Source organism: Macrotis lagotis, chromosome 2 (assembly GCF_037893015.1).
Source record: "Macrotis lagotis isolate mMagLag1 chromosome 2, bilby.v1.9.chrom.fasta, whole genome shotgun sequence".
Lineage (NCBI taxonomy): Eukaryota > Metazoa > Chordata > Mammalia > Peramelemorphia > Peramelidae > Macrotis > Macrotis lagotis.
In genome coordinates this window covers 335383082-335410134 of record NC_133659.1, presented here as the reverse complement: position 1 = coordinate 335410134, position 27053 = coordinate 335383082, and the positions used below count along the sequence as shown (strand labels likewise).

Sequence of the window (27053 nt, the reverse complement as noted above, 5' to 3'; positions counted from 1 at the left end):
TTATGGAGTGACTCCACAAAGGTCATCTGAGGCATAAGGGACTGATCTGAGAGGAGAGATCGGGTCTTCAGATCCCAGTTCCCAGCCCCTCTCTTGCACCCCACTGCCTCATGTGAGTAGATTATTAATTGCCCTGTTGTCTAATGGTCAGAAGCAGGGTTAAGTGTCTTAGCCATGCCATTTTCATTAGCCTTTAGAATCAGGCATCTTGACTCTGAAAGATTCAAAACAATAATGGCAGCAAACCTCAGAGAAAAGATTCCACATAAATTCCATCGGCCAGACTTCATGTATGAAAAAGCTAATTGTAGAAGAAAAGTATGAAATCTAAGACAGTGGGGAACTAGCAAGAAGGGCCTGAAAATTCTACTAGAAAGTCAATGCTGGGAGAGACTTTAAAGCTGTGATATTGGAGCTAGGGGAACCTAAAACACAGAACTTGGAAACTTCCCCATTACTATTGAGGGGACCCCCATCTTCCACCATCTTCCTAGTCACCCTAGGGACCATCCTCACTTCCCTACCCAATCCCTATCCAAACTGCTGCCAAGCCTTAGCCATTCTTCAGCAATCTCTCCTCTGACCACCTTGGTGTAGGACCTTATCACCTCTCTCCTGCCGCTTGGTCTCCCTCAATTTTCTTCACCCTCCATGTCTGTCTCCTTCACCTGCCAGAGTGTTCTTCTTAGGATGCAGGTCTGACCACTTCAGCACTTCACCCTGCTCCCCATCAATAAATCCCAATGGTTCCCTATTACCCTCAGGATCAAATTTCTCCTCCCTCTCTGATCACTCCTCCTCTACTTCCCTTGATGATCTCATTGGTTTTGTGTACTTAATGACCATCTCTATACTGATGACTCTCCATCTGCCTTTCCTGCCCCAAACTCTCTGCTGACTTCTCATCTCCAACTGCCACTCATATATTTGGAACTGAATGTCTAGTCAATTCAACAACTTTCTCAACCCTTCCTGCTTAATAGGGTAGAGGTACCACCATCCTCCCATCCCTCAGGCTCCTACCTTTGGAGTCATCATCCACTTATCACTTTTTCTCACCTCTCATATTTTTATTGATATATTTATTGGAAGAATGGATTTTAAAGCCCTTCACACCACAGAGCCTTCCTACCTTTCATGTCTTGGTGCTGTCTAGAGACACTGGCCTCCCTGTTGCTCTTACATAAGCCAGTCCCTCTCCTGCTTCTGCCTTGGCACCAGCTGCCGCCTAGACCCAGAAAGCTCTCCCTCTTCACTTCTGCCTCCAGAAGCAGCTTTAGACCTTCCCTCTCCCCAGTCCCACTAGCACTCTCCCTCTGGGGACCCTTTTACTTTACTCTTCAAGTGACTTTTATCTCCTCCAGGAGACGAGTCTGAGCCCCTGAAGGGCAGAGAGCAGGGCTTTTTAAAGTCTTTTCTCTCCTGCTCTTAGAACCATTGCAGATATTTAATAAATACTTGTAGTCTTGAGAGGGTCATAGAACTTCAAATGTCAGAAATGTGGGAGGGTCCTTAGAACGTTCAATATCATAACAGGATGAAACCTTAAAACAGAATCTCAGCTCAAAGGGGGGGGGCTTTGAGATTTTCTAGTCCAAGCTTCCTTTCCAGAGAGGATTGGGCAGCTGAGGCACCCCTTACTGTTCTCTCCTCTGACTCTGCATTCAAATAAAATCTCCTAAAGGTCCAGCAGCCAGCAGGGACCATCTTCCTCTGTCCTCTACAGAGGAAACAAATAAAAGACCAAACTGCTCATTATGGGGTTTTAATAAGGTTACTTAAGTCGACTTTTTTGGACAAAAATGTCAGTGGCACAAACACCCAAACCAACAGACCAGCAAGGGCTCCCTGACTGGGGCCAGTACCCACAATGCTCTTTGGGAACCCAAGGAAGGGACATTTGGGGGACTTAGGGGCTCCATTCAGTCGTGCTTCTTTCAGCCTCACACAGTAACAATTTTTCTGTGGTATTGAGGTTTTTAATCTTATTGTATTGAATACAGAGCTTCCTTTTTTATTTCATTTTAAAACTATTTTAGAATATTTTCCTAAGAGTTGCATTTTTTTCAAACAACCCCCTCCCATCTCTTGTGCTATGTTTCCTCCTCACCCACCCATCCCCCGCCCCAACTGTGGACACATTAAAATGTGCCCCTGCCGTCATCGAAGAGTCACTGCACCTCCTCTCCAAAGCACTGGGGCCAAATATTAGCAGATAATTGAGTTTCACCTGGGAGTAGCTCTTGTCAGTGAAGGTGGCTAGTCCAAGGATGAAGCAAACCCTCCTTGTCCTTAGCTTCCCCTTCACTGACTCTGGTTCTTTTAGCCAGCTCATGAGGCTTCCATTTCTCTAGTTCTCTGAGCTGTCATCCAAGTCCTCCTCCGATGCCTCTAGTGAAGTGGGCAAGAGGTCCCTGGCTTAAGTGAAGGCAAGCTTAGTGTGGGCTTTTTAACCTAGGCTATATGCCTGTCCTGGGACCTGCCAGGCTGAATTCAGAGAGGATCATCACTGAGCTGGTGGCATCTAATCTAAACATTGTTTGCAATCTCTGTTGGTGGAGGGATCGTAAGGTCATTGATGAGATGGGAACTAAGAGATCATTCAGCCCACTTCTTTAGTTTTACAGAAGAGTCAGGAAGCAGCTGGGAGGTCATTATAAGTGTCTGAGCTGGGCTTCCAGTCAAGACCTTCTGGCTCCACTGCCCGCCCCCCCAGTATCCCTCAATCCAAGAGGCTTCACACAGATAAAATCAGGGACCCCGAAGGCCAGCTGGACCTACCTTTCTGGAGCATAAACAAGCTCAGACTGCAAATGTGCCTTGCTCCTGGCTCTGCAGTTTTGGAGCTGGGATTCAAACCCAGGTCTTCCTACTCTGCAGCCTGTATTCCTTCTACAATATCAGGCAGACTTGGGGTTGGAAAAGGCAATTTGTTTTAGAAAAGACCTAGGGCCTCCAACTAGAATCATTATTCCTGAAGGAGCTCAGAATTTGGTCGATCATTATGTCCCCAGCAAATGGGGCTGGCTCATGGCTGCAGCTGCTTAGGGAATATTGTCATCCTGCTCTTCAAAGCCTCTGAGCTAGATTTTCTAATGGGTGTGGCTGGGTTCTAGATTAAGGCCTAGAAATTTGAGTTCAGGCCTTGGCAATGCTGCTTAGTAGGTCTACAATCACAGACAAATGTCAAGGTCCCTGGATTTCAGCTTCCTGAGGTATGAAAGCTTTCATTGGAGTTCCTGACCCATGGAAGAGAGACCAAACTGACCTAAACGTATGATGGGCCAGAGCTAATGGGCAGCCATGGCAAGAGGGCACCTTTGAGTTCTAGGACATCTCAGTCAAATTCAGTAAATGTGCTTATTTCTGGAGGAAAAAAAGATGTTCTTGGTCATAATAAGGGGACAGTCTAAGGAGCCTGCACTGTTTTTGTCATAGACATTTATCAAGGGTCAGGCAGTGTGCTGAATCCAGGCACCCCAATAATCAGATGACAAACTAGAAAAGTAGGTACATAGGAGAGGTCAGAGGGATCTGAGGAGTCAAAGAGCCTGAACTCAGTTCCATTAGGAGGCTCAGAGAAGGCTGATCAGAAACCAGAGGAGCCTTAGAGTTTGCCTAGTCAGGGAGTATTCCACAGCGGTCACACTATGTGTCTGGTAGTTGGCAAGGCCCATCTTTATTGGCTGAGCCTGGGCAAATCACCCTCTCGCTACTTTAAGTTATAGTGAAGGTGCAGCCCTGCCTTGGGAAAGGGCATCTCATCTATTGGATCCCATAAACCCCTTCCCCTTTCTGCTTGTCCACACCCTCAGGAGGCTTGATTCTTTGTTCAAAAGACATCAGGGGTTTTGGGGTCCTCAGTTGGTAAAGTGGCTCAAGTGCAAGACTTGGTCCAGGAAGGCCCCTGTGCCCCAACCATGTGCCCCTTCCAAGTCTAGCCAGCTTCAGGAAAGGTCCAGAGACAAGCAGTATGTCCATCCTCAAGTCAGCCTGGCTGAGTTTCAAGGCTTGTCACTGAAGTGGCCAGAGGGAGCTCTAATGAGCACCCAACCACCACCATAATAATAATAATGAGAGCTAGCATTGACAGAGTACCCGCTACCTACTAGTCAGTGTGCTTTATAAATGCTTTTCAAATATTCTGTCATTTCATCCTCACAAAAAGAGGCAAGAGGCAAAGGGAAGGAGGGGGGAGGAAAGGATGAAAATATGGAGAGGAGGAGACAGGGAAAGAGAGGAGGAAGGGAAAGAGAAGAAAAGAAGAAGAGATGGAAAGGAGATAGGGCTAGAAAGAAGAGAGGAGAGAGGGATAGGAAGCAGAAGGGATGGAGAGAAGGAGAAAGGAATAGAGAGCAAAGAAGAGAGAGAAGAGAGAAAAGAAGAGAAGGAGGGATGGAGAGGAGAGAGAAGGAGAGAGTAAGAGAATAAAGTAACAAGACAATGAAGAGAAAGAAGAAGGGAGAAAAGGAAGTAGGGAAGGAGAGAAGGAAGGAGAGAGAAGAGAGGGATAGAAGAGAGGAGAGAAGGAGGGAAGGATGGATAGAAGGAGAGAGTGAAGAGGAGAGAAAGAGAAAGAGAGGGATGGAAGGGGGTAAGAAGGGCTTTCCAGGGATGAAGAGAGCAAATGGAGAATAAGGGATAGGGAGGCAGAGGACCATTTCCCCAATCCAATCCATGTGTCCTAGGGAATCTTCACCTCTCTGGGACTCAGTTTTCTTCATGTGTAAAATGGGAGGGCTGGGGTTTGATGCCCTTAAGCTCCTGACTCAAAATCTGGGAGCCTTTGATTTTTCTCTGTGAATAAGGATGAGAGGTCCAGCACCCTGAGGTGGAAAAAGTCCAGAGCTATGGAGACCAATTTAGAGAGCTTTAATCCAGGCAAGCAGCATTGAGACCTTACCTAGGAGCAGTGGGCAGTGGGGCTCCTGGGAGGATGTCAATCCATCTAGTCCAGATTCTGAGGCCCACACAGACTTCCCATGTTACAAATATTGTCTCAAGAAATCAGCCTAAAGGAACTTCCCTTCAAAAACCACAGATCTGCTACTTGTATCATGATCACCCCAGTTCTCTTGGGCTGCCAGGATGATTTTGGGAGGAGGGTGCAACAAGCCCAGTCATTTCTTAGACCCAGAGAGGGTGATGACTTAGCCAATGTGACCAGCCCAAGAAGCTCAGTCCAGGCTTTGTGACTCCAAACCCTGCCCATTTCATCTGGGGAGAATGAGAGGCCTTCAGGATGCAGGAGCCATTTTCAGTAGCTCTCCAAAGCCCCCTCCTAGTTTATTTTCTTAGAGATAATGGCCTTCTCTGGGTCACATTCCTCCCTAGAAAAGCAAATACAGAGAATGTAATAAAAGGCAATTCTAAAGGAAACCTGAAAGTGGCTCCCAATGAATGAGCCAAAGCAGGGAGAGCCACAGGAAGAGTTTTGGGTTCCTACCAAAGACTTCAAAACTGTACAGAAAGAATGATGTCCTTTGGTGGGACTTAAAATAAGCCTTTTCACAGACTGGATTTCATACATATAATAGACAGGGCTGGCATCATCTTCATCATCTGACAGATGAGAAAACTGAGGCCGCAAGAGACTAAGGGACCTTAAAACACTTTTCATCAATTCAGAATTTGAAGGGGTCTTCAAGGTCATCTCATTTAATTTTTTCATTTTTACAGAATATGAAACTTGAGTGACTGATCATCACTAACCAAGTATGTGGTGTGGCCAGAACTTGAACCCAGGGCTCAAGTTCTGGTTCCAGTCTCTAATGCTGGTATCCTAGAGGTAGGACAGGAAGAGGCTGAGGTCACCTAGTCTTAGGATCTGAGAATGTCACAGGGGAAGGACTATCAGCTCCCTCATTTTAGGAATGCAAACAGACCTGGAGATGATGATATCCCTAAGGTCAAAGAGGGAGCTGGAGACAGTGAGCATGGTGTAAAGTCTAGCATTCAGGGCTCTATATGCTATATCCTGCTACATCCTCTAGGGCACATTGGTGTAGGAAGAAGGATCAGAGATGAGCAAAGAATGACAGAATCTTCAGGAAGGAAGGAACTTGAGCCATTTAGGAGCCCAAGTTTGGAAAGTGCTCTTGCCTCTCCGCCTGGGGAACTTTGAGGAATCTGGGCAGCTTTGACCTCAGTAGGACTGCTCCAGTACAAGAGGAGCCCTTCCTTCCAGTTAGCCTCAATCTAGTTCTTGGGAGCTTCTCTCCTCTATTGCTCCTGATTCTGCCCTCTCTGACAAGTAGGAAAACTCAAATCTCTCTTCCAAATGAAAGGTCTTATTAAGTACCTTCTGGGAAGACTCTGTCCTCATGGAGTTTACAAACTTCCTTCTAAGAACAGAGGAGGTCACTAAGGCTTAGACAGAGTTCCTAAGGAGTAATCTGGACCAGAATCCTGGCCTTGGGACCCCCTGCCTTGAGACTGTCACTCACATAGATGGCAGGCACTTAGGTTTGAGATAAAGAGCTGTTCACCCAATTATGGAACTGAATCAGGAAGGAGATATTCCTGATTTTGAGGTCACCAGTTCAGACTTTTCCTGACATTCTCAAGTTTCTTCTCTGTTTTCAGGGGACCTATAGAAGGAACTAAGCTTGTTTAGCCTGGAGAAATGTCTCATCAGAAGTGACAAGACAATTATCTGTGAATATTGAAGGGCTCCCCCATGAAAGAGGGAAGAGGCCAGTTGTGTTTAACCCCAGAGGAATACCCTTGGACCAAATGAGAGAGTGGAAGGAGAAGACCAGCAAGGGAAGGTGCTTCTGAGAAGGGAGAGAGAAGCCCCAGGGGCTACTCTGGGGGTACTAATAGGGAGGAAGATTCTGACCAACATCCAAACAATCCAAGTCATCACAAAGGGAAACAGGCTGGGAATTCGCTGTCACTGGAGAATTGAATTGGGGCCACATGACCACTTGCCAGGGATCACTGAGTTTGAATTCCAACCCAGCATAGCTGTGAGACCTTGGAAAAGTCACCATACCTCCCTAGGCCCCAGTTTCTTCATCTATAAGGAGGAGGGGTGTAGCCACCCTCCCAACTCCCAATCTAGAGTCTTGTACTGTGGAGGGGTTCCTGATTAAGGAAGGTCAAGATTCAGTGAACAATGCAGTTTCTTCCAGGGTTGAGATTTTGTAATTCTTATTTCACCCCCTCCTTTGTCTTCCCAAGCTCGTCCTGGCCTCCAGAGGCAGGGAAATACCATTACTTTATCAAGAGTTAAGCTGCAGAGAGCTCTAACAGATGATGGAAATACCTTAATGAGGCCGGGTCCCGCTACACGAACAATGCTAATTGGTTTCAAGGTTTTGTTTTACATCTAACTAAATGGATTCCTGAGTATATTATTAGAAGAGGTTCCCCCCAACTCCTAATAACAGAGTTCATAATCCCCCTTCATTTAAGTGGCAGACAACCAGTCACAGGGTAGATATTAAAAAGGTAGGAAGTTACTCTTTATCCACTGTAGATGTTGGGGCTTGGAGATCCAAGAGGTGGGTTCTGGAACAGTGACCACCTCCACCCCCCGCCCCCAGCCACATTAGAGACTTTCCAGGCTGAGGTTCCAACCTAAGAATGGGTCCTCTTCTTCCCCCCATCTCAATGACAGCACTTTGGAACCAAGCACTTCAGAGTGGGATCTTCTTGCCGAAAATGAACAAAACACAAATTTCCATGTAACATGGCCTGAGCAATGCAGGCTCCTGAGTTCAGACTAAACAATTATTATCAAAAGGGCTGCAGTTATTTAAACAAGGTATTTAAGGCCTGGCCTCAGCCGCTGGCCCTCCACAAGAGGGGCTGTTTCTGATTATCAGCAAGGGCTTTTAATTAAGATTAGTTAAGGCCTAATTCCAACTATAATTTGGCTTCTTTCATTAGCAAATGTCTAGAAAAACGAGGCAATTAAGTTTAAATGAGATGAAGAGTTTCAAGGGCATATGAACTCCCTTCCCCAGCCCCCTTTAAAAACAAAATCTATTGAAGCAGATAGGTTAATGCCAAGCAGAGCTGGACAGACAGCTAGGACAGGAACAAGACCTGGCCTGGTTTGTGAGCAGTGGGGAAGGGGGAAGGAGAGAGACTTCCAGCCCTTGGGGAAACATCCACTGGAGGGGAATCTAGGTATTCCAGGGCTACTGTTGTTGTCATCATTCATCAAGATAATTAATTCTTATTAGACAAGCAGTTTGGCAGAGTGGATAAAGCATGAAGGCCCAGGTCTGTTTCTAACAGTTCCCAATCTGTGACCATGGGCAAGTCACTCCCCAAGCCTCAAGCAATTATCTGGGGTTTATCCAAGTTATGGAGAAGTTAGCCACTTCATTGGTACTTTATGGCATAATGGGAAGAGGCCAAGATTTGTATAGAGTCCAAAGACATAGACCCAAATGGAGAAGAAATTATTCACTTTTGGGGGGCAAGTCCTTTCCCCTCTCTGTGCCCATTTTGATTTTAGTAAAATGATGGTGTATATAAACCCTGGATAGGAACCCTAAGTTCTTCCCCTAGCCTAGAGTGAGTTGGGTGGGGTAGGCTTCAGATTCTTCTTCTGTAAAATATAAAGAATCACACTTTGGGAGGAAAATGCTTATCCAACTGGGGTGGAAAGAAGATGGACTCTAGCTCCTTCAGGAGACAGCAAGACCCTGGAGGAAAGGACTCTTTATCATTTTGTCCCTGTGGCCCCAGGTCCTAGCCCACAGCAGGCCCATATTTCATGTTCCCAGACTCAACACTCAGTGATTTGGAGAAAAAGGCACCTAGGTCAGAAGCCCCCATGGAGGTCATCTGCCCGCTTCCATAGAAGGCACTGTGACAGCACTGAGAAAGCAAAAATAGGAAACTAGGCCCTGTTTACACTTCACAGGAGGGACTCAGTCTAGGTCCAGGCATGGGAGGCCCAGAAGGGAATCTAAGGATGAAGAGAACCAGTACCAGCCCCTCACACCCCTGAGGAGACATTGTCAAATAGTGTCCCAGAAAAGCCAGAAGATCTACCCAAGACTCTCTCAGAAGGCCAGGGAGGATTCTGGCAGCACCATCCACCTTCAGTCATGTAGGAATGGCAGAGCTTCAACCCTGGTTAGGAAGCACAATGAGTTATACCAGTAGACCATAAATGGCAGCTTTCTTCTCTCCCACCCATACCACCCCATCCTGCCTTGCTCCCAGAACACCCACAGCAACAGTCTCCCAGGATTCTGGGAGCACAATACTCTCCCTTACCCCCATTTAATTGAAATGATATTCCTTATAATATATGAAGAGGGAATATTTCAGGGAAGAAGGATCCCACTTGTTGTGCTTGACCCCAGAGAATAACTCTGAGAGCAGGTGGAGTGGGTGGCGGGTGGCAGAGAGTCAGATTCCACCTCAGGTCAATGGCGCACTTCCTAGGGATAAAACCTACCTACAACTGGAAGGAACTCCCTGTCACTGTGGGTCTTCCAGAAGCCAGTATGGTAGAAGGATAAGTCAGAAGCTCAAATGTCAAAAAAAGATTCTTGGGGGTCCAGCCCAACTGCCTCCTTTAAGTATGAGGAGCCTGAAGCAGATCAGAGCAAGCCTTGACTCAATCACAGTTCCACAGCTAACATCTTTCTGAGATGGGCTCTAAACCAAGGTTTTCCCAGTTCCAAGCCCAGCTACCATTCTATGCTGCTCCTTCAGATTGGGGTTAGGTTGGGGAATGTCTGCTCTCTCCCAGCTCAAGAATTTTGTGAATCTGTGAATCCCTGGTCTACTCCCTTGGTTCTGAAGAGAAAGAAACCAAGGACCCCAGAGGAAAGTGACTTCCTCCAGGTCACATCCAGCTAGTAAGACACAAAGCATACTCCAAGGTTTTAGGACTCAGAGGCAGTTCTGGGTCTAGAGAATGAAGCAAGCTTTCCAATATGCTTGCAGCCTCATGAAGTAAACAAAGACCCCAAGAGCTGCAGCCTCAGTTTCTAGCTCATGTTTTGCACAATGGAAAGGGCTCTTTTCATCAGTGATCTAAGAGTCTAGAACCCAGGTCAGTGACCACTGGGAGTGCATGGGGTTGAGACAGTCAAGGTCTGAATTATTACAAAATGGATCTCATGTCATTGGGGTGGTCTACATATGGGCAATAAAGCAAGACCAAGGAGAGAGGGACAAGAAATAGTGCTGCCCGCTAGGGCAAGAAGGATATTTGGGAAAGCATGGGTATTGAAGACAGCCACAAGGTGGGGCTGGCAGCAGAGGGTCTCTCTTGAGTTCCTGGGGCCATGTCATTAATCTAGGTCTGAGATCCAGGCATCCACTATAGAAGCCAGGAGACTGGTGGAAACTGAGTTAATTGGCAAAGACTTGCCACCAGGCATGCTGCTTATCCATGACACCATTCCACTGTTCTTTAGATGTCTTTAGAGAAAATAAACTGGCCTACTTCTGATATACACTGGCTGTGTGGGGTCCTGGGCAAGTCATTCAAACTCTGATTTGTTGCTCCCAAGAAGTCCCTGAGGTTCAAAAATGTGTGGAGCTATATTAGGGGAGGAAGTTTTCTCACCAGGGAGTTTCTTAGACCAGTGACATGACAAATCTGGTTCCTAATTGGATAGAAAATAATTAGAATTATTATTTTAAAAGATAAGAAACCTTTAGCTAGAATATCATGGTTTTCAAAACACTTGATTTCATATCTTTGTGGGACAGACAGGTCACTGTTCCCATTTTATTGATAAGAAAACAGACTCCAGAGCAGTAAAATGATTTATCCCAGATCATATCAACTCATAAGAGTCAGAGACTGTCCTTAAAGCCAAACCTCCTGACCTCAGGTCCCGAAGTCCTGACCTCAGGTCCTGAATTCTTTCTGCTCCCATACCTCATTTTCTGATTTGGGGATACATCATTCTTTCTGATCTGAGTCTCAACTTCCTGCTTTCAATAAGCCACCTCCCCTACTTATAGCAGAGCTTAGAGGAAGGGGCTCATATCTTAGGACTGTCTCAGACTTGTAATCCTGAGAATACAAAGCAATTAACCTCAGGCTAAGAGGTTAAGACACTCAAGTACTAAATTCATTTGAGAGTTCCTAGAATCTCCAGACTGGAAGAAATCTTAGAAATCACAGTGTGGTCCCTACCTGAAGAGAAAGTCTTTCTACAACATCCTGGCCAGCAGCCCTCCAGTGAGAGAGAACTCTCTTCCTCCTGCAGCAGCCTATTCTCTTTGGGATAACTGTCAGTATTTCCCTTTTTCCTGACATTCAGCTTAAATCTGCCTCTTTACAATGAATTTTCCTCCCAACCCCCAAAGGCACCCTCCCCTCTCCTGCTGCTTCCATATCTGATCTGTGGAGTCAAGAAGCAATAGAAAAGAAACTGAATTTTGAATCAGGGACCTAGATCTGCCACTGTACTGGACAACTTCCTGGCTCTCAATTTCCTCATCTTTAAAATGAGAGGGTTCAAAGATGGTTTCTTAAGTCCCATTCAACCATATATCTAGGACCCTAGGATCTAAGGGACTCTTATCTTCCCTAGATAGCCCCTCAGACACTTGGAGACAGTTCTTTGCCCCAAGTCTTTTCTTCTTCAGGCTAAACATTTCCAGCCATTAGCTGATCCTCCCATGGCATAGTCCCAAGGCCCTCTTGAACCTGGATCCCTTCCCTTGGAGTAAGGTTTCCTCCCCACTGGCTGAAGCTGGACAAGACGAGCAGTGCTGGTCAGGGTCTCATGGTCTTCCCAGAGATCCAAAAGCTTCCCAAAGCATTCAAGTCTCACTTTGACTTTGACCCAAGATAACTGAAGAGGAAGCATTCTGGCTGGTTTCATTTGAGTGTGAAGTTTCATTTAAATTATCTGGAGAACTGCCTTAAGGGTTCCATTCCCTCATGAAGGGGCCAAGCTCTTTGACTTCCCAAGTCCCTTCCCACGCTGCAACTTGGAGTCCACACTTCCAGACTTGGCTTCTTTCTCTGCTCTCCATGTAAACACCATTCTCTTTCTACCAAGATGTCCTGTGATCACACACCTCCCTTGGATTGGAATGGTCTATGGGGAACTCCAAGTCCTCTTCCAAGAAGCCTTCCCTCATCTCCCTGGTCCTTAAGACTTCTAACCCCAGACTTGGGCCCTCTCCAGTGTACTTAGTCATCATTTTGCAAAAAATACTGGAGCCTGTTGTTTTTATTGTTTGTTGGACACCCTGTTGTATCCCAATACATTGTCCAGGGCTTAGAATATTGCCTGGTAAAAATCCGGCACTTGCAAGGTTTGATGATAGATGAATCACTCCCACCTCATTAACCCCATAGCAGAAGACTTAGGAGAGAAAATGCAACCTTAAAAATCCCCTCCAACAGGGTGTCTCCCATGATTCTTCTAAATTCATACCAGGGTTCCCGGTAGATGGAGCAACAGAGATAAATGCTTAACGATCCTCTCATTATCAGTGTGAATAGACTTAGTAAAAGCTGGCATTTAGAGAGCCTCTGAAGGCTTGCGAAACTTTTTTTTTTTAAACAAATATCTCACTTTTACATTTATAACATTTACAACATCTTGGGGAGGAAGAAGTTATTATTATGGCCATGTTAAGCAGAAGAAGTGAGGCAGACAGAGGTTAAGTGACTTGCCCAGGGTATCTGATTTGATTTCAGATTTTCCTGACTCCAGGTCCAACATGTTATCTACCATGCCACCTAGAAAGGTATACATCACTGAAAATAATCACTATAATAGAGGGAATTCTGAGGAGAGTGCAGTAAGGAAGGATTCCCTCTAAATGGAGAGGTCCTTCATTTATTTCTGCCTGAGAATGACACTGTACTGATTGCATCAGCTCTCAGAATCCCCTCCAAAAGAGGCAAAGCCACTCAAAAAAGATTCACCCAATCATTCACATCAGCAAAAAAGTAGATGAGAAATCCCTAGACTAGATGAGTAGCCCAATGAGTTAGTCCTTTAGACCTCATACCATGAACAGCAAACCCTGTAGTTTGACAATGAACTGGGCCCCAGACTAAGTGGGTAGAAGACAGAAGACTGGATGGCTTTGGGGTTTGATATTGGTAATACCATTAGTCTCAGACTAATCATGTGCATTTTTGTCAACTGATCCTCCTCTAGGGCCCTCCCCCAGACACTGCTCATTCCTCTCCTCTCTAAGACCTCAGTTTCCTCCTGTCTAACCCGAGGGAGCTAGACCATTAACTCTCTACAGTCTCTTCTAACTTGACCATTCTATATTCAGGGACTCCTCAGACTGTTCTGAAATACCATGTTCTACAATTTGGGGCTCCCTCCCAGCTCCAACAATCCCTATTCTGAGTTCTGTCATTCTGTGGCAAGTTCTCTCCAGTTCTGATATTCAGCATTGTAAGATCTCATTGGACAACAACATTACCTGTTCTAAGGGCCCTCCCAGCTCTAACAATTTATGCTCCCCAAATCCTCCAAATGAGTTTTTTCTCAGTGCTGACTGACCTTAGGCACTGGGACTTGAAGACAAGATAGGATGCTAACCAAAGAAAGGCTTTTGTCTTTCTTTTTTGATGAGGGTCTGGATCCCCTGAAGCCACAGTCAGAAGAGGTGGGTAGCCTCAGAACAAGAGACAGAAGATAGGAACCAAATCCAGAAACACTGTGTGGGTCCCTTTGGGTAAATCCCCAGGAATAAGGTGTTTCAAAGTGTTCTGTTCACTTCAGCAGAGCAACTGACCCTGGCTTTTTCATCTCTGACCATCATTCCTCTTTTATTGGAGTCTCTGACACAGGAATACCTCTTTCCCCTCTGAAAGTCTCTGAGAGGATGCACACTGAGTCAAGGGCACGTTGACATCACTTGAGACTAGCTGACTTCATTTCCAGATCATCATAAACCAGGCTGTCTTCCCTGGACTAATCTGCTGGAGGCTCAGAGGAATCTGTCTAAATCAGGAGTGTGGGTGGAACAGGATTTGTAAACGAAACTGAGAGATTCTGAGAGATTCGGTCTTTCTTAAATTATCATCACAGGATTTAGAACTGGAAGGCATCCTGAGAGATCATCTCATCTAACTCCCCTCATTATACAGAATAGGAAACTGAGGCCCACAGAGGACAGAGCCTTAGCCAAGATTTCACACTCTTAATCAATAAACATTTATTAAGTGTCTACAAGGTGCCAGAGCTGAGATAGGAATCTAAATGTACTTACTATCTGAGTGACCTTTGGCAAGTCACCAAAAATAATCTCTAAGGTCTCTCCCAGATCAAAATCGTTGATTCCATGATTCTAAATCTTGTACTCTTTCCATTACATTGTATTATCTTTGTTTCCATAGAGAAAGTGATATTGGGAAGACAGAAAGAATTCTGACTATTCTTTTCATTCTCTTACGCAAATTTTTAACCATGTGAAAAAAGAGTGGATGTTCCCCCTCTCCCAGGTACATGCTCTGGGACTTTTTGTGTAAGTCAGTCATTCCTATTCTCCCAACTTCAGTTTCTTCATCTGTTTTGGGGGGTAGGGCTAGATTAAATAGCCTCTAAAGGCCCTCCTAGCTCTGATGTTCCATATTTCTCAGATCCCTTCCACTCTGCCATTCTAGATTAATCTATTACCCCTTTCACCATCTTAAGGATCACTGTAAACACCATTTACTTTAAAAGGAAAAAAATCCAATTTTTTTTTTTAGACCAAGGAAAATTAAAATCAAAGCTTCAATTATCACCATCCTGCAAATTAAGTCACTTTTCCCTGCGTGGGAAGAAGGTACCATTTCTGAGATAGCCCAAACATCAGCTGGCCAGTAAAGCAGAAACAGGAGGGGGCAGCCTCTCTTCCACTCTATTCAGCATTTCAATAACCCAAATTCTAATCCAACAAACCAACCACATTAGCAAGTAGGCCTGGGTGAGCCCAGGAAGCTCTGAAGCAGCCTTACCTTCACACTGTCTGCCTTCTCCTTTGTAGCCCGGCTTACAGAGGCATTTGTAAGCTTTGGGGGTGTTCTGACAGATGGCATCAATGTGGCAGTCATCAGTCCCCTCAGCACACTCGTCTGAATCTGAGGAGAGACCATCAGAGGTACAAATAAGGCAAAGCTCCACTCAGCAGCAGCCCCGAAGGAGAAAGGGCAGATACCTCAGAAGCCAGGCCCAGCCCCAGCACCTGTCTCTGGTCTCTCTGTCTCCTTCTGTCCCACTCTCTCTTTTCTCTGTCTCTCTTTGTTTCTATCTTTTTCACACTGACACACACGCATAGACATCCTTCTGCTTCCCAGGTACCAACTATATCAACTGCTCTCCTCACTCAGAATCCCAGAGCTTGCACCACTCGACTTCAAAGAGAGGGGACAGTATTTACATTTTAAGTTCTGAACCTCAGTTTCCCCATCTATAAAGAGAAAAGTAGACTGAAAACTATAAGAACTTCACCTCAAAGCATTCTGTGAAAAATAGAATTGGTCAATACCCTCCCTTTCCCCCATTCCTCCCAGTTAATGGATTCAGAGACTCTACTGGCTTGAATATTTAGGAAGGTTGTGCCAAGTGGGAACAGAAGACCTAGGTCCAGGAGCTGGCTCCTACACTTCCTAGTCTGATCCTTAGAAACATTTTCCCCCTCTCTGAGGGTTCATTTTCCTGTTTCTAAAATCAAAATGATCATCTTTATGCTCCCTAGCTCACAAAGGTGTTTGGCACATCATCAAGTCAATTTATTATTATTTTCAAGACATTTATTGAATACCATTTTAAGGGAGGCACTGTGCTAGAGAAATGAATTCTGCCACTATTTGTTCTCCTTCCCCTCTGTCTTCACATCCACTCAGGAACTAAGTGGTCTCCTGACGGCTCACTAAGATAGATAGCTAGCTGGCTGGCTGGCTGGCTGGCTGGCTAACAAGTGATAGCAATTCACATTTATTATGATGGGGACTAACGACTGACATTCAGGTGGTTTGAGATTTCTAAAGCCAAGGGATCCCAGACTTTTGGAGTTAAAGACATTATTAAAAATTAAAGTAGGCTGCTTTTTGAGGTACTGATCTCCCCATCATTTTAAGTGTCCAAGTGAAGACTGCATAACTACTTGTCAGTCAGGTTAGGGCTGGGTTCAAGTGATCACTTAAACAAGCATGGATTAAGTATTAACCACCAGAGAAATGGCACCAGTTGGGTGAGATGTCGCTATTTATATACAGACAATTCTACTTCCAAGTGTTTTGGGGGGAAAGACTTAGACTAGTGATACTCAAACTGAGGGATTCTAGGAGGTTAAGGTGAGGAGAGAGCATGTTCCAGGTCTAAGGTGGGTAAGAGACCACAGGTCCAAGTTTGACTACTGGCTTCTCCAACTCTAAGAACATCAGACTTGGAATGAGTAAGGGTTTAGCTTCAAATCCCACCTCATTCATTAGCTGCAACTCACATATACCTTCTCTGGGTCTTGGTTTTCCCATTTGTAAAATGAAAGGATTGATTTGATGGTTTTAGCCTTTCAGTTCTCAATCTGTGGTTCTCATTTTAGATTTCTAAAGACCAGCACTCTCTCAGAGGGATCCAATGTTTGTGTTCCATAGTGTTGACCCAACAAAATAAATGAAAATACAGCATGACATAGTTGATGTGACTTTGTACTTTTCAAGGTCAAACTGCAGTCTGTAGGCATCCATTTCTATCAGAATTGGATACCACTGCTCTGCTCTGTGTCATCCCTGACACAAGGCCCCAGCCTTAGAAGACCTGCAATGATAAATATATCACCTAATGCTATGATTGTTTTCCCTTTATACATACATACAAACATACACACACACACACACACACACACACACACACACATATATATGGAAACAGGTACAGAGAGGGATCCTAGGATTTAGAACCAAAGGGATCTTAGTGATCATTTAGATTCAATCCTTTTATTTTATATATGAGTAACCTGAGACCCAATGCAGTTGAGTAACCTGCTGAAAGTCACAGTATATAGAATACGGACTGGTGGGAGATCTGAACCCAGGGCCTTGGACTCAAAAGTCAATAAATATTTTTCACTATACTTCATGGACTTTCCATACAAAGTGCCTCCCCAAAAGAGTAACAGATCACAAATCACCCTTTTATTGGGTGGTAGAGGGAAAAGAAAATTCTTTTTCTGGCCCAGTCCAAGTCTTTTGCTCCCAAACCCTTGCTAATTTTCTACCCTCTAACCACCAGTCACTGAATTTTCTTTTCTCCCCCCCCCCCCCCCCCCCCCCCCCCCCGCCCCAGTCTTCCAACCCTCTAAGTGCCAGGGGATGGCTGTGCTAGTTTCCTTAGCCAGAAAACTGAAGGGGTTAATTTAAAATGACCTGGAAGGTCCTTCCCATTTTCGACCAGCCTGTGATTGTCTATGCCAATTTCCAAACACTGAACTCACATGGAGGCGTTGGGGGTGGGGGGCGGTCTTTGGGGCACTGAAGACCTGAAAACAGGAATGATTGTCCCTCCTCTCCATCAAACACTGAGCTAAGGTCTGAGTTAAGAGCCCAGAAAGAAGCAAAGAGAATCTGGCCCTATTGGGGAGGGGGAGGGGGAAGGAGGAGGGAGGGTCGGGTCACAGACTGCCCTGGCTGGCCCGGAATGAGACCGTGGGAGCCTCTGGGAGCCCGGCCCTCCCGACCTCCCCCCTCCCATCCACCCCCTCCAGCCTAGAGGCAAGGCAAGGAGCTATTGATAGAAAGCCCTAATGTCAATAAGGAAAAGTCAGCCTTCCTGGGAAGCCGGCTTCAATGGATCCCTCCCCAGCTAGGCAGGGGGTGGGGGACACCGGGAGGCAGACACAGGGAAAACTCAGGCTCTGAAGGACACGGGACCCACCAGGAAAGCTCCATGCCTGGCTTCATATTTAGGAGAGCTGAGAGAATGGAAAAGAGAAACAGAGAGAGAAAGGATAGGAGGGGCCACAGTGCTACAAAGAGAGAGGGTCAATGGCGGGAGAGAGGCCAGAACTCAAATTCCTTAACTTGGGGAGACAGACAAATTCGAAATTTGACTTTAAAGAAAGTAGAGATGCACGATGCACTCAGGTATAGCCAGAGAAAGAAGGGGCAACAACAGACATCCGGTTTGGGTGAGTGTTGTGAGTGAGCCTAAGCTTGAAATGCGGTTGGGAGGCTGAGATCCACTACTGATCCCCCCCCCCCACACCCCACGCTCTTATTTATGTTTCATTAAGATGACATCAGCACATGGAGAATTGGTGCCCAAGTGTTTCCTGGATCTATTTAGGGGTGTACATAGCAGCTTGGAAACAGATCATTTACGCCAGATTAATTATCTCATTCTAGAGGCTGCCTCCCTTACAGGTGAGCTTGTTTAGTTAGCACCCCTTCTCCCCAGAAAGAGAAAATCATCGATACTCAGACACACATACACAGAAACAGATCCAGAAACACTTCCACCTTTCCTGTGAGATTGGGTGTTGGTGGCTAAGGGTGAATTCCAAGAAAGGTTCAACAGGTCAACAGCACCTGAGGTAGTACCCATAGAGAAGGGCAGACAAAAGGGCTAGTAGGTGGCTGGGGTGGGGTGGGGTGGGGGGCTCCGAGGACTGGGCCACAGCACTTACTCCTTTACCCAAGATCCACACAGGACTTATAGGTTGGCAATTGGGACTAAGTATTTTTGGACCAGAACCCTGGGGGAGTGTCCCCCCACCAACTTTTCCTCCCTCCTCTTTCCTTTCCCTTCCTCCTTATACCTCCCCTCTTAAGAGTCCATTTCTCTTCACTGATTCCCCGTTCTAGTCAAGGCTTTATCACAATGAGACCACAGGTCAATCTTTTCCCTCTCTGGTCTGAAAGATGGAGGACTTGGACTCAGTTTGTAAAGTGTTTCTTAACTGAAACACCCAATATTCCTTTCTCCAGGGGTTTCCCTGCTGCTCCTTCCAGAGAGAGACAGACAGACAGACAGACAGACAGACAGACAGACAGACAGAGATGGAGATCCCAGGTAAGAGGAGCAGAGATGAGGATGTGTATGAAAATAAGATGCAGGTTAAAGACCGATCATCCACTTCACTCAAGACAAGGGCTTGGGGGAGTGGGGAGATTGTTCCCTCATATTTTTCCGAAGAGGGCGGCATGGCTGGATGGGGAGGAGAGGGTCTGGGGAGAGCCTGGAGAGGAAAGGGGGTGGGGAGACGACAGAAAACAATTCAGCCTCAGCTAGTCAATGACCAACTCCTCTCTTTGGAAAGAGACAGCTGGCTCAGCTGGGACCAACCTGGGACTTAATCTCCCTTTCCCTCTCACGAGAAGGGAGGAGAGAGAGGAGAGAGGAGAGGGGAGAGAGGAGAGAGAGAGAGAGAGAGAGAGAGAGAGAGAGAGAGAATCTGAGTCATATCTCAGATCACTTCAATATTGAACTGAATCCCTCTTGGCACCCCGACTCCCAGTTAAGTAAAGAGATAAAGCGAGGCAGAAGAACTCGGCCGCGATTTCACGATCTTGGGTGAGGGGCCAGCGGTCCTGCGGGACGTGGAAACTCTGTGGGATTGCTCTCCCGCCGCTCCCCGATCCCTCTTCAGAGTGGAGAGAAGGGATGAGGAGGAAGGAGGAGGCAGACCCCAAGGCAAAGAGAGAGGGAGAGCAGAGGCCAGGAGAGGAGACCCAGGCCCAGGGAGAGAGGTGGAAACCGAGTCCGGCCACAGGGTCTGTCCCAAGCTCCCCGCATCCGCACCTCTTAAGGGCGAGAGAGGAGATGGGAAGAGACGGAGGGAGGCAGCGACCAGGACTGAGAGTCGGACAATTAGCTGCGATTGAGCTCACTCGGAATTTATTCCTGCTCTCTCTCTCTCTCTCTCTCTCTCTCTCTCTCTCTCTCTCTCTCTCTCTCTCTCTCTCTCTCACACACACACACACACACACGCACACATACACACGCACATACAGGCACACGCACAGGCCGGCGGGGTGCGGGTCTCCAGGTCTGGGCCAGCCGGGGGAGGGAGCGCCCCGCCCCGTGCGCCCAGCCCGCTCCGGGCCCCGGCCCCGGCCCCGGCCCCGGGCCCCGCTCGCAGCCCCCTCCTGCCTTCACGCGCCCGGGAGGGAGAAGTTACTTTGGCAGAACTCAAAGCATCTTTCTTCCCGGCAGACCCCCGGCCCCTCCCCCTCCCCTGCGACCTCCCTCTTTAAAGGGCAAACCCGCACGTTGGGGCCGGGCCGGCCAGCGCGCTCGCCGGTGCCTCGTCCCAGCCGGGCTCGGGGCGCCGAGAGGGCAGCCACGGGCTTACCTGGGGCGCCGGTGGCTCTGGCCAGGCGGCCCGGGGCGCCGAGGACGAGAAGCAGGCACCAGTGCCAGGGCAGCGCTGCCGCCCCCATGCTGAGGCCACGCTCGGCGCGGCCCGGGCGGCGCTGGGGGGTCCGGCCGCGGGGCTGGCCCTCCCCGGCGGCTCCCGGCTTTCGGGGCTGCTGTGGCCCCGGCGTCGGCGCTGCCTCCGCGGCCGCCGCTGTGGCTGCAGCTCCCGCCGCCGCTCGGCCGCCCGCCCGGCCCCTCCGGATCTCTGATAAGGGACTGGGCGCCGCCGGGGGCTGCGGGGAGTCCGCGGTGCTGACGACCTGACAGCCTCCCGCTGATTCGTCCAGGGCTCCCGAGGGTGGGCGGGACCGCGCCGGAGGCGGGCCAATCCCCTGTCGGGCTCCGGACGCGCTTCGGAGGGGGGCACCCGAGCCGAGGTAGGGTCTGGGGGCGGGTGGAGGGGAGGGGGCAGCGAGGTGGGGATGTGACTGCGGAGCGCGGGTCCCCGGGCGCTGGGACGGGGCGGGGCGCGCCCGGGGTCTGAGCAAATCAAAGCCGAAAGGGCCCCCGGGGACGATCTAGTCCAAGCCCCTTGTCCTCCAGAACATAAAGGAATCCGAGACCCGGAGAGAAGAGACGTGCCCAAGGTCACCCAGCCGCAGGCCGACTGGGATGCCCAGACTCGAAGCTTTCTCCGGGACGAGCCTGGTGGCATCTCTCCACCTTTCGTTTAATTTAGAGTTGGGAGTCAAGAGTGACCAGGGCAGGAGCCTTCATCCCTTGGCCTCCACTTCTTTCTCCGTAAAGAGAAGTGCCAGCTGGGGCTTCCCTGCGCCTCTCCCTTCTCAGCCCGGCCCCAAGTTTGGGGCCTTGGGCTCACCTTGGCCTTTTCCCTGTCCTCGTCTCCTGCCAATCTCAAACACCTCCTGGCTGTGTGACTCTTGAGTTTCACCTCCTCAGCTGGCACAGAATCTCTGGGCCTGGGATCCCCAGAAACCTGCCTCCTTTTCCCTCCATTCTCAGGAAAACAAATCCCAGAGAAACCTTGGGAAGGGAAGAAGCATTTCTAAAGTGCCTACTGTGTGCGGGCCAGTGAACTCAGCTCTTTACCAAGAGCTCATTTTATCCCAAAGGACTCCTCACCCTTAAATGGCCCCCTAGACAGAGCCCTGTAGACAAGCCTCTAAACTAAGGAGCTCCCGACCTGGAGGGAGCATCTCGTCTGAAGGAGTCAGGACAAGGACTTAGCCTGAGCTCAAATGAGTTTGGAAGGGAGTGTGACGTTTTAGGTTCCACCCCTTAGGCTGCACAGCCTCAAAGGTCTAGAATTGGAGATTTAAGCAAGCTGGGATATCAAAGGCTGGGTGTGGTCAGATCTTCTCCCCCTTTTACAGAGGAGGAAACTGAGGCCCAGAGAGTGTGAAGGTGACTAACTAATGAAGAATAGGGCTTGAATTCAGACTCCAGTTGTCTGACTCCAAAATCCAGTGTTCTCCCCTTTAGGACACACCACAGATTACAAAGTCCAGCGGCTGGCCACAAAGAACTGACCCAGACTAAGAATTGGAGACACTGGAGGCAAGCCTCCTCTACCCTCAATTTCCTCCTATGTAAAATGAGAGGGAGTTGGAGCAGATGCTCCCTGAGAATGCTCTCAACTCTCAATCCACCCTTCCTAGAAGCGCTTGAAAGGATGCAGACATATACTGGAAGGTCACAGAGTGCAGACTCCAAGTCCCAGGAGATTTTCCCATTCCACCCTTTTCACCTTTTCTTTTAGTACTCTGGGACAGGTGACCCTCCCCCAGCTTCCAGGAGACTTGGCCTCTTTTCAGATGGAATGGAAGAAGAGGAGGAGGAGGAGGAAGAGAAGCAGCATAGCATCTTTGAAATACTCCTTTGGATGATCCCCTTCCACATGAAATGCCTTGAGAGTTAGCAGAGCTGGCTCTAGAGATTCCTCTTAGCTCTGAGATTCAGGAACCTCTTGATGGAAATCAATGGCTTCCCTCAAAGGAAAAGCGGGAGGCTTTGAAGGGAGAAAGTTTAGTAAGCCCAAGATCTCCTTGGCAACCAGCATTGAGTCTTCCGTCCGCCACCCTACCCCACCCCACCTCCTTCTTCCTCTCAACCTCAGACTAAAGAAGGACTTTTCTTTCCTGTCCTGGGCTCCCTGTTCTTCTGCGCACCCTCTGAGGGGCATTTTCCATTCCCTCCAGTTCCCCCTCCCAAGTTTGGGAAGATGATTCTTTACAAGATTGGAGAGGCAAATGACAAGTGAATATGGAGAACAATTAACTGAACCCCTACTCATGTCTGACTTATTAAATTTAGCTTCACCTTATTCCCTGGGGTCATGGGGGGGGGTGCCCTGCTGATGGAAGATACAGCAATGGCTAAAGCAGCAGATTTGGAATCAGGTAACCTGGATTCAGAATATTCCATGCTAGGAGACATGTCCCTTTCTCTGGGGAACTCTTCTCTTTGAGCCTCAGCTGCCTCCTCAAAAAGAAGAGGGCAATAACTTTTGCAATCTCTCCCTCATAGGGTGCTTGAATCACTGACTAGTTATAAAATCCTGGACAAGTCACAATCTCTGTGAACCTTGGTTTCTTCTGGGGACTGGGGAGGAATGATAGCATCAATCTCACAGAGTAGAGGTTCAAATAAGATAATACTCATAAAATGCTTTGCATTACTTAGCAGATTATACAAATATCAGCTATCATCACCATTAATTAAAAAAAACTTCATGGAGGAAGAGAATGGGAGTCAGGGCACTATAATGTCAGAGAAAAGACAACGGGGCCCCTCAGGTCAGAATTATCCCTCCACATTTCCCCTCTACACCCAGGATGCCCCCTGGACAACACCACCTAGGGTGTGAATGGAGGCTATCAGCTTTCATTTCATTGTCCCCACCAAGATCTCTTGCCTCTATGTTCCCAGGGCAAAAGACCATGAAAGTTCAGGAGAAAATAGTCTTGTGATTCAGGTTACACAGGAAAGCCCCTATGCACTGGATGGAGACCCTTTCAGGATGCTGGGACTTATTTAAACAATGTCCTTTGATCCAATCGATTTCCTTCCTCGGGATCATTCATCATTGACCTTCCGATGACATGCGTTGCAGATGGCTCCCCCCTCCAGGGCCTTGGGAAGCTTGGTCACCAGGGCTTGCCTAGAACATGGAGTCCGGGTCTACACAACATGAAGTGAAGTGGGGGTGGGGAGGGGCAATGTTGACAACTACCCTTCATCTAAAGCCCTGTAGACAGGCTCCTTGAAGTTTGAATTATCCAACTTGGTGATCCTCAAAACTGAGATGATCCTGTTTCTTTTGCCCCAGATAAACACAGTTAAACACCAGTCAGAAAGACCTGAATTCAAATTCTACCCCCCCCCCAGATACTTACTAGTATGGGACCCAGGCTAGTGATAACCACTTTGAGCCTCTTTCCTCAAACTGAAAAGAAAGGAGATAATGCTGCAGTCTTTGCCAACTTAAAAGTGCTCTAGAAATGCCAGTTATGATTGTGGCGAGCACAACCTAAAATCATAGAACCTGCTCATAGACTAGTCCATCTCCTAGTTGAAACCTCCCCAGAATAGTGGATTCCCCCTCAATCTATCCTTCCTCTTTGAATGCCTTCAGCACTCTAAAGATGTGGAGACATTTTAGGAAAGAACCAGGTCCAGTGTTTTGTAACCTAGGGGTTGTACATAATAGGCATTTAACCAAGATTTGTTTTGCCACTGATGGTGATAAATAGGTATCAGACATACCTCCTACCTCAAATGTTTACATTTGAGTTTGGAGTCCTGGTCACAAACAAAAAAGGAAGGCAACCCGTGCCAGGCAGTCTATGGTACCCCCTTAGAATTCCTGGGGCACTTGAATAGCAGGACAGATCATTGTGGACTCCGTGGGTCACCAGATGCTTACACTCTCTTTGTAGGGCTGATAGGCAGTGGACTGGGAAAGAGCCAGGAATGAACAGAGTTAGAATCCCAGCTCTGTCATAAGCTGGGTGACTAGGGACATATCACACCAACCCTGTTTTTTTCATATGAAAATGGGAAATGAGAGGACAAGAATAGAACTTAACCTCCTTGGGTTGTTGTTAGATCAAATGAAACAAGGTACATAAAATTTTCAAGTGTTCTGGAAACAGAAAATCATTGAAGGTGTTTATAAAGGGGAGCAACATGATTTTTGGACTGTATAAGAAGATGAACATGACTGGGGATGGTTGAGAGAAAGAGTTCAGAGGCAGGAGGTCCCTTGTTCTCCACATATCTGCTTTCCCAGAGAGAAACTGTTAGGCTTTGGATGCTGGCAGGATGCACCCCAGAAAAGGGAGAGAGCCCTGGCCCCTAGGCTTAGAGGAGACAAAGCTCCTTGGAACTCCCAGACTAGTGGGGGCCTAAGATACTAAGACAGACAGCTGTTAGAAATAAGGATAATGCAGTCAGGCCACTGGGGGGCTGTGGGCAGGGGCCCAAGTCATTACTATAGAATTGGTGAGGAAAGATGACCCAGTACAAGGGAAGAGGAGGAGGAGGAAGAGAAACTTGACTGGTCTAAATTCATCCTGTCTCTCACCTGTCTTAATAAAGTATCAGAAGCTTTAGCACCTGAGGGTTTGCAAAAAGTGATTTACATCTACAATCACAGCTAAGTCTCCCAGAAACCTGGTGAAGTGGATACTGTTAACCCCATTTTACATGTGAGGAAATTGAGGCCTTTTCCCCTACCTAGCTACACTCCTTTGAATTTCTCCATCACTATAACCACCCCCTCAAGCTTATCAACCTGAAAGATCCCATCAGCCATGGTACTTAGACACCCCCAGTGCCCCCTGGCCCTAGGATTGGAGGGCAGAGCCATGAGATCAGAAGTTGCTTCTAGAACCTCCATTTAAGGTGATACTCAGGTCAGCAATTATTCATTTCTCATTTGGCTTCACTGCTTTGGAGTTCTTCCCTTATGCTGACTATTTCCCCACTCACTCACACTCACATATCTCTAGTATGTTACTCTGTTAGACGACGACAACAACTACAAACATTTATATAATGCTTATTATATGCCGGTTACTGCTCTAAGTGCCTTACAATTATAATCTCATTTGGTCCTCACAACAATCCTAAGAGAAAGGTGCTCCTATCCCCATTTTACAAATGAATCAATTGAGACAGCAGTTAAGTGACTTTCCCAGTACCACACAGTTTTTAAATGTCTGAGGATGGATTTGAACTCACATCTGACTCCAGACCCAGTGATCTATCCACTGTGCCCCCTAACCCCAGTACTATAAACTCCTTTATGACCTTAAGTAAAGGAGTGTAGGATGTTCTTTCTTTCTTTCTTTCTTTCTTTCTTTCTTTCTTTCTTTCTTTCTTTCTTTCTTTCTTTCTTTCTTTCTTTTTTTGTATTGTATCCCTAGAACTTAATACAGTGTCTAGCACTTAAGAGGCATTTGGCAAATATTTATTGACTGACTGATCAGAAAAGAAATGACTTGCTTAGAATCACCCAGCTAGTAGGGTTAGAGCTAAGATTTGAACCCAGGTTTTTTCTGACTCCAACTCTAACTTTCTACTACACCTCATCTTAGTATCATAGAATCATAGATTTAGAATGGGAAGAGACTGATCTCAGGGACCATCTAGTCCAACACTTCAATGTTTTGGTGGGAAATTGAGGTTTGGGAAGGTTGTAACTTTTCCAAAGCAATATAGGTAGTAAATATCAGAGGGGTGGGATTTGAACCCAGATCCTCTGACTTGAGAGCCAGTACTTTTTCTGTTTTCAATAGGGACTCTCCAGATATACTGTGCCCTGAACCCCGAGGTAGGTTCATACTACCAGCCTGGGGATTCCGAGGGAAGGCCCCTTTTTTCTCACTCCACTTCCCATTTCCTCACAAGTCCCTAGTCTCTCTGCTTTCCCAGGAGAGAAATAGAAGGCTGTTGACCAGTTTTGTACTTTCTTGATATGATGGGTGCCCTACCTGGAGACTTAGGGCTCCACCTAGTGTGGAGTTCTGCTCTCTAAAGGAGGAGAAAGTTCCATGGAGAGAGAGTTGCCAGGTCTGGCTTCTAGGTACCTCAGTCAGCTCTTCTTATTAGCCCTGCCTTGGTGTCTTGAATTTCTGGACTGAGGTAGGGATAGGGGAAATAAAGTGCCCTCTAAGTGTATACTTGGAGAAAAAATGAAAATGTTTCACAGAGAACATTCTTCTCTTGCCATCTTCCTATTGATGAGAGCAGAGGCCCTGAGCTTAGAGTCAGATGACCTGGAGTCACTCTATTTTTTCTTTTCTTTCTTTTCCAGTTACATGCAAAGGCAGTTTTTTTTTTAGCATTTATCCATTTGCAAATTTATGAGTTTCAGTTTTCCACCCCCACCTCCCTCCCCCTTCTCCATGGGAGTGAACAGTCTTATATAGATTGTATGTGTGCAATGGTGTTTAACATATTTCCATATTAGTTCTGTTGTGAAAAAGGAATTAGAACCAAGGGGAAGAAAACCCATGAGGAAAAAAGAAAAAAATGTAAAAGAAATGTTAAAAAGTGAACATAGCATTTCTTTCTCTGCATTCAAAATCCGCAGTGGGGTTGTTTTTATTTTGTCTTGTTTTGTTTTCTGGATGTGGATGGCATTTTCCATAATAATTCTCTCAGGATTGTTCTGACTCACTGAACTGCTGAGAGGAGCTGCCTGAGAGCAGATACAGTGTGGTCCAGGACTGGCCCTTGCCAGCTCAGAGGGCCCTGGCAAGAACTGGG

General features: G+C 47.1%; 1 protein-coding gene across 8 annotated transcripts in view; it reads right to left on the bottom strand.

Annotated features, from left to right (window-relative positions):
* Window positions 1-20341, bottom strand: part of SCUBE1 (signal peptide, CUB domain and EGF like domain containing 1) — a 228219-nt gene extending 207878 nt beyond the window's left edge. For all 8 annotated transcript variants that reach the window (XM_074227126.1, XM_074227127.1, XM_074227129.1 and 5 more), the window contains exons 1-2: window positions 20254-20341; window positions 14918-15040 (exon numbers count right to left, since the gene is read on the bottom strand). In XM_074227126.1, the coding sequence (XP_074083227.1) occupies window positions 14918-15040; window positions 20254-20341 (211 nt within the window). The remainder of the gene's footprint in view (window positions 1-14917; window positions 15041-20253) is intronic.
* Between the last annotated feature and the right edge of the window lie 6712 nt (window positions 20342-27053).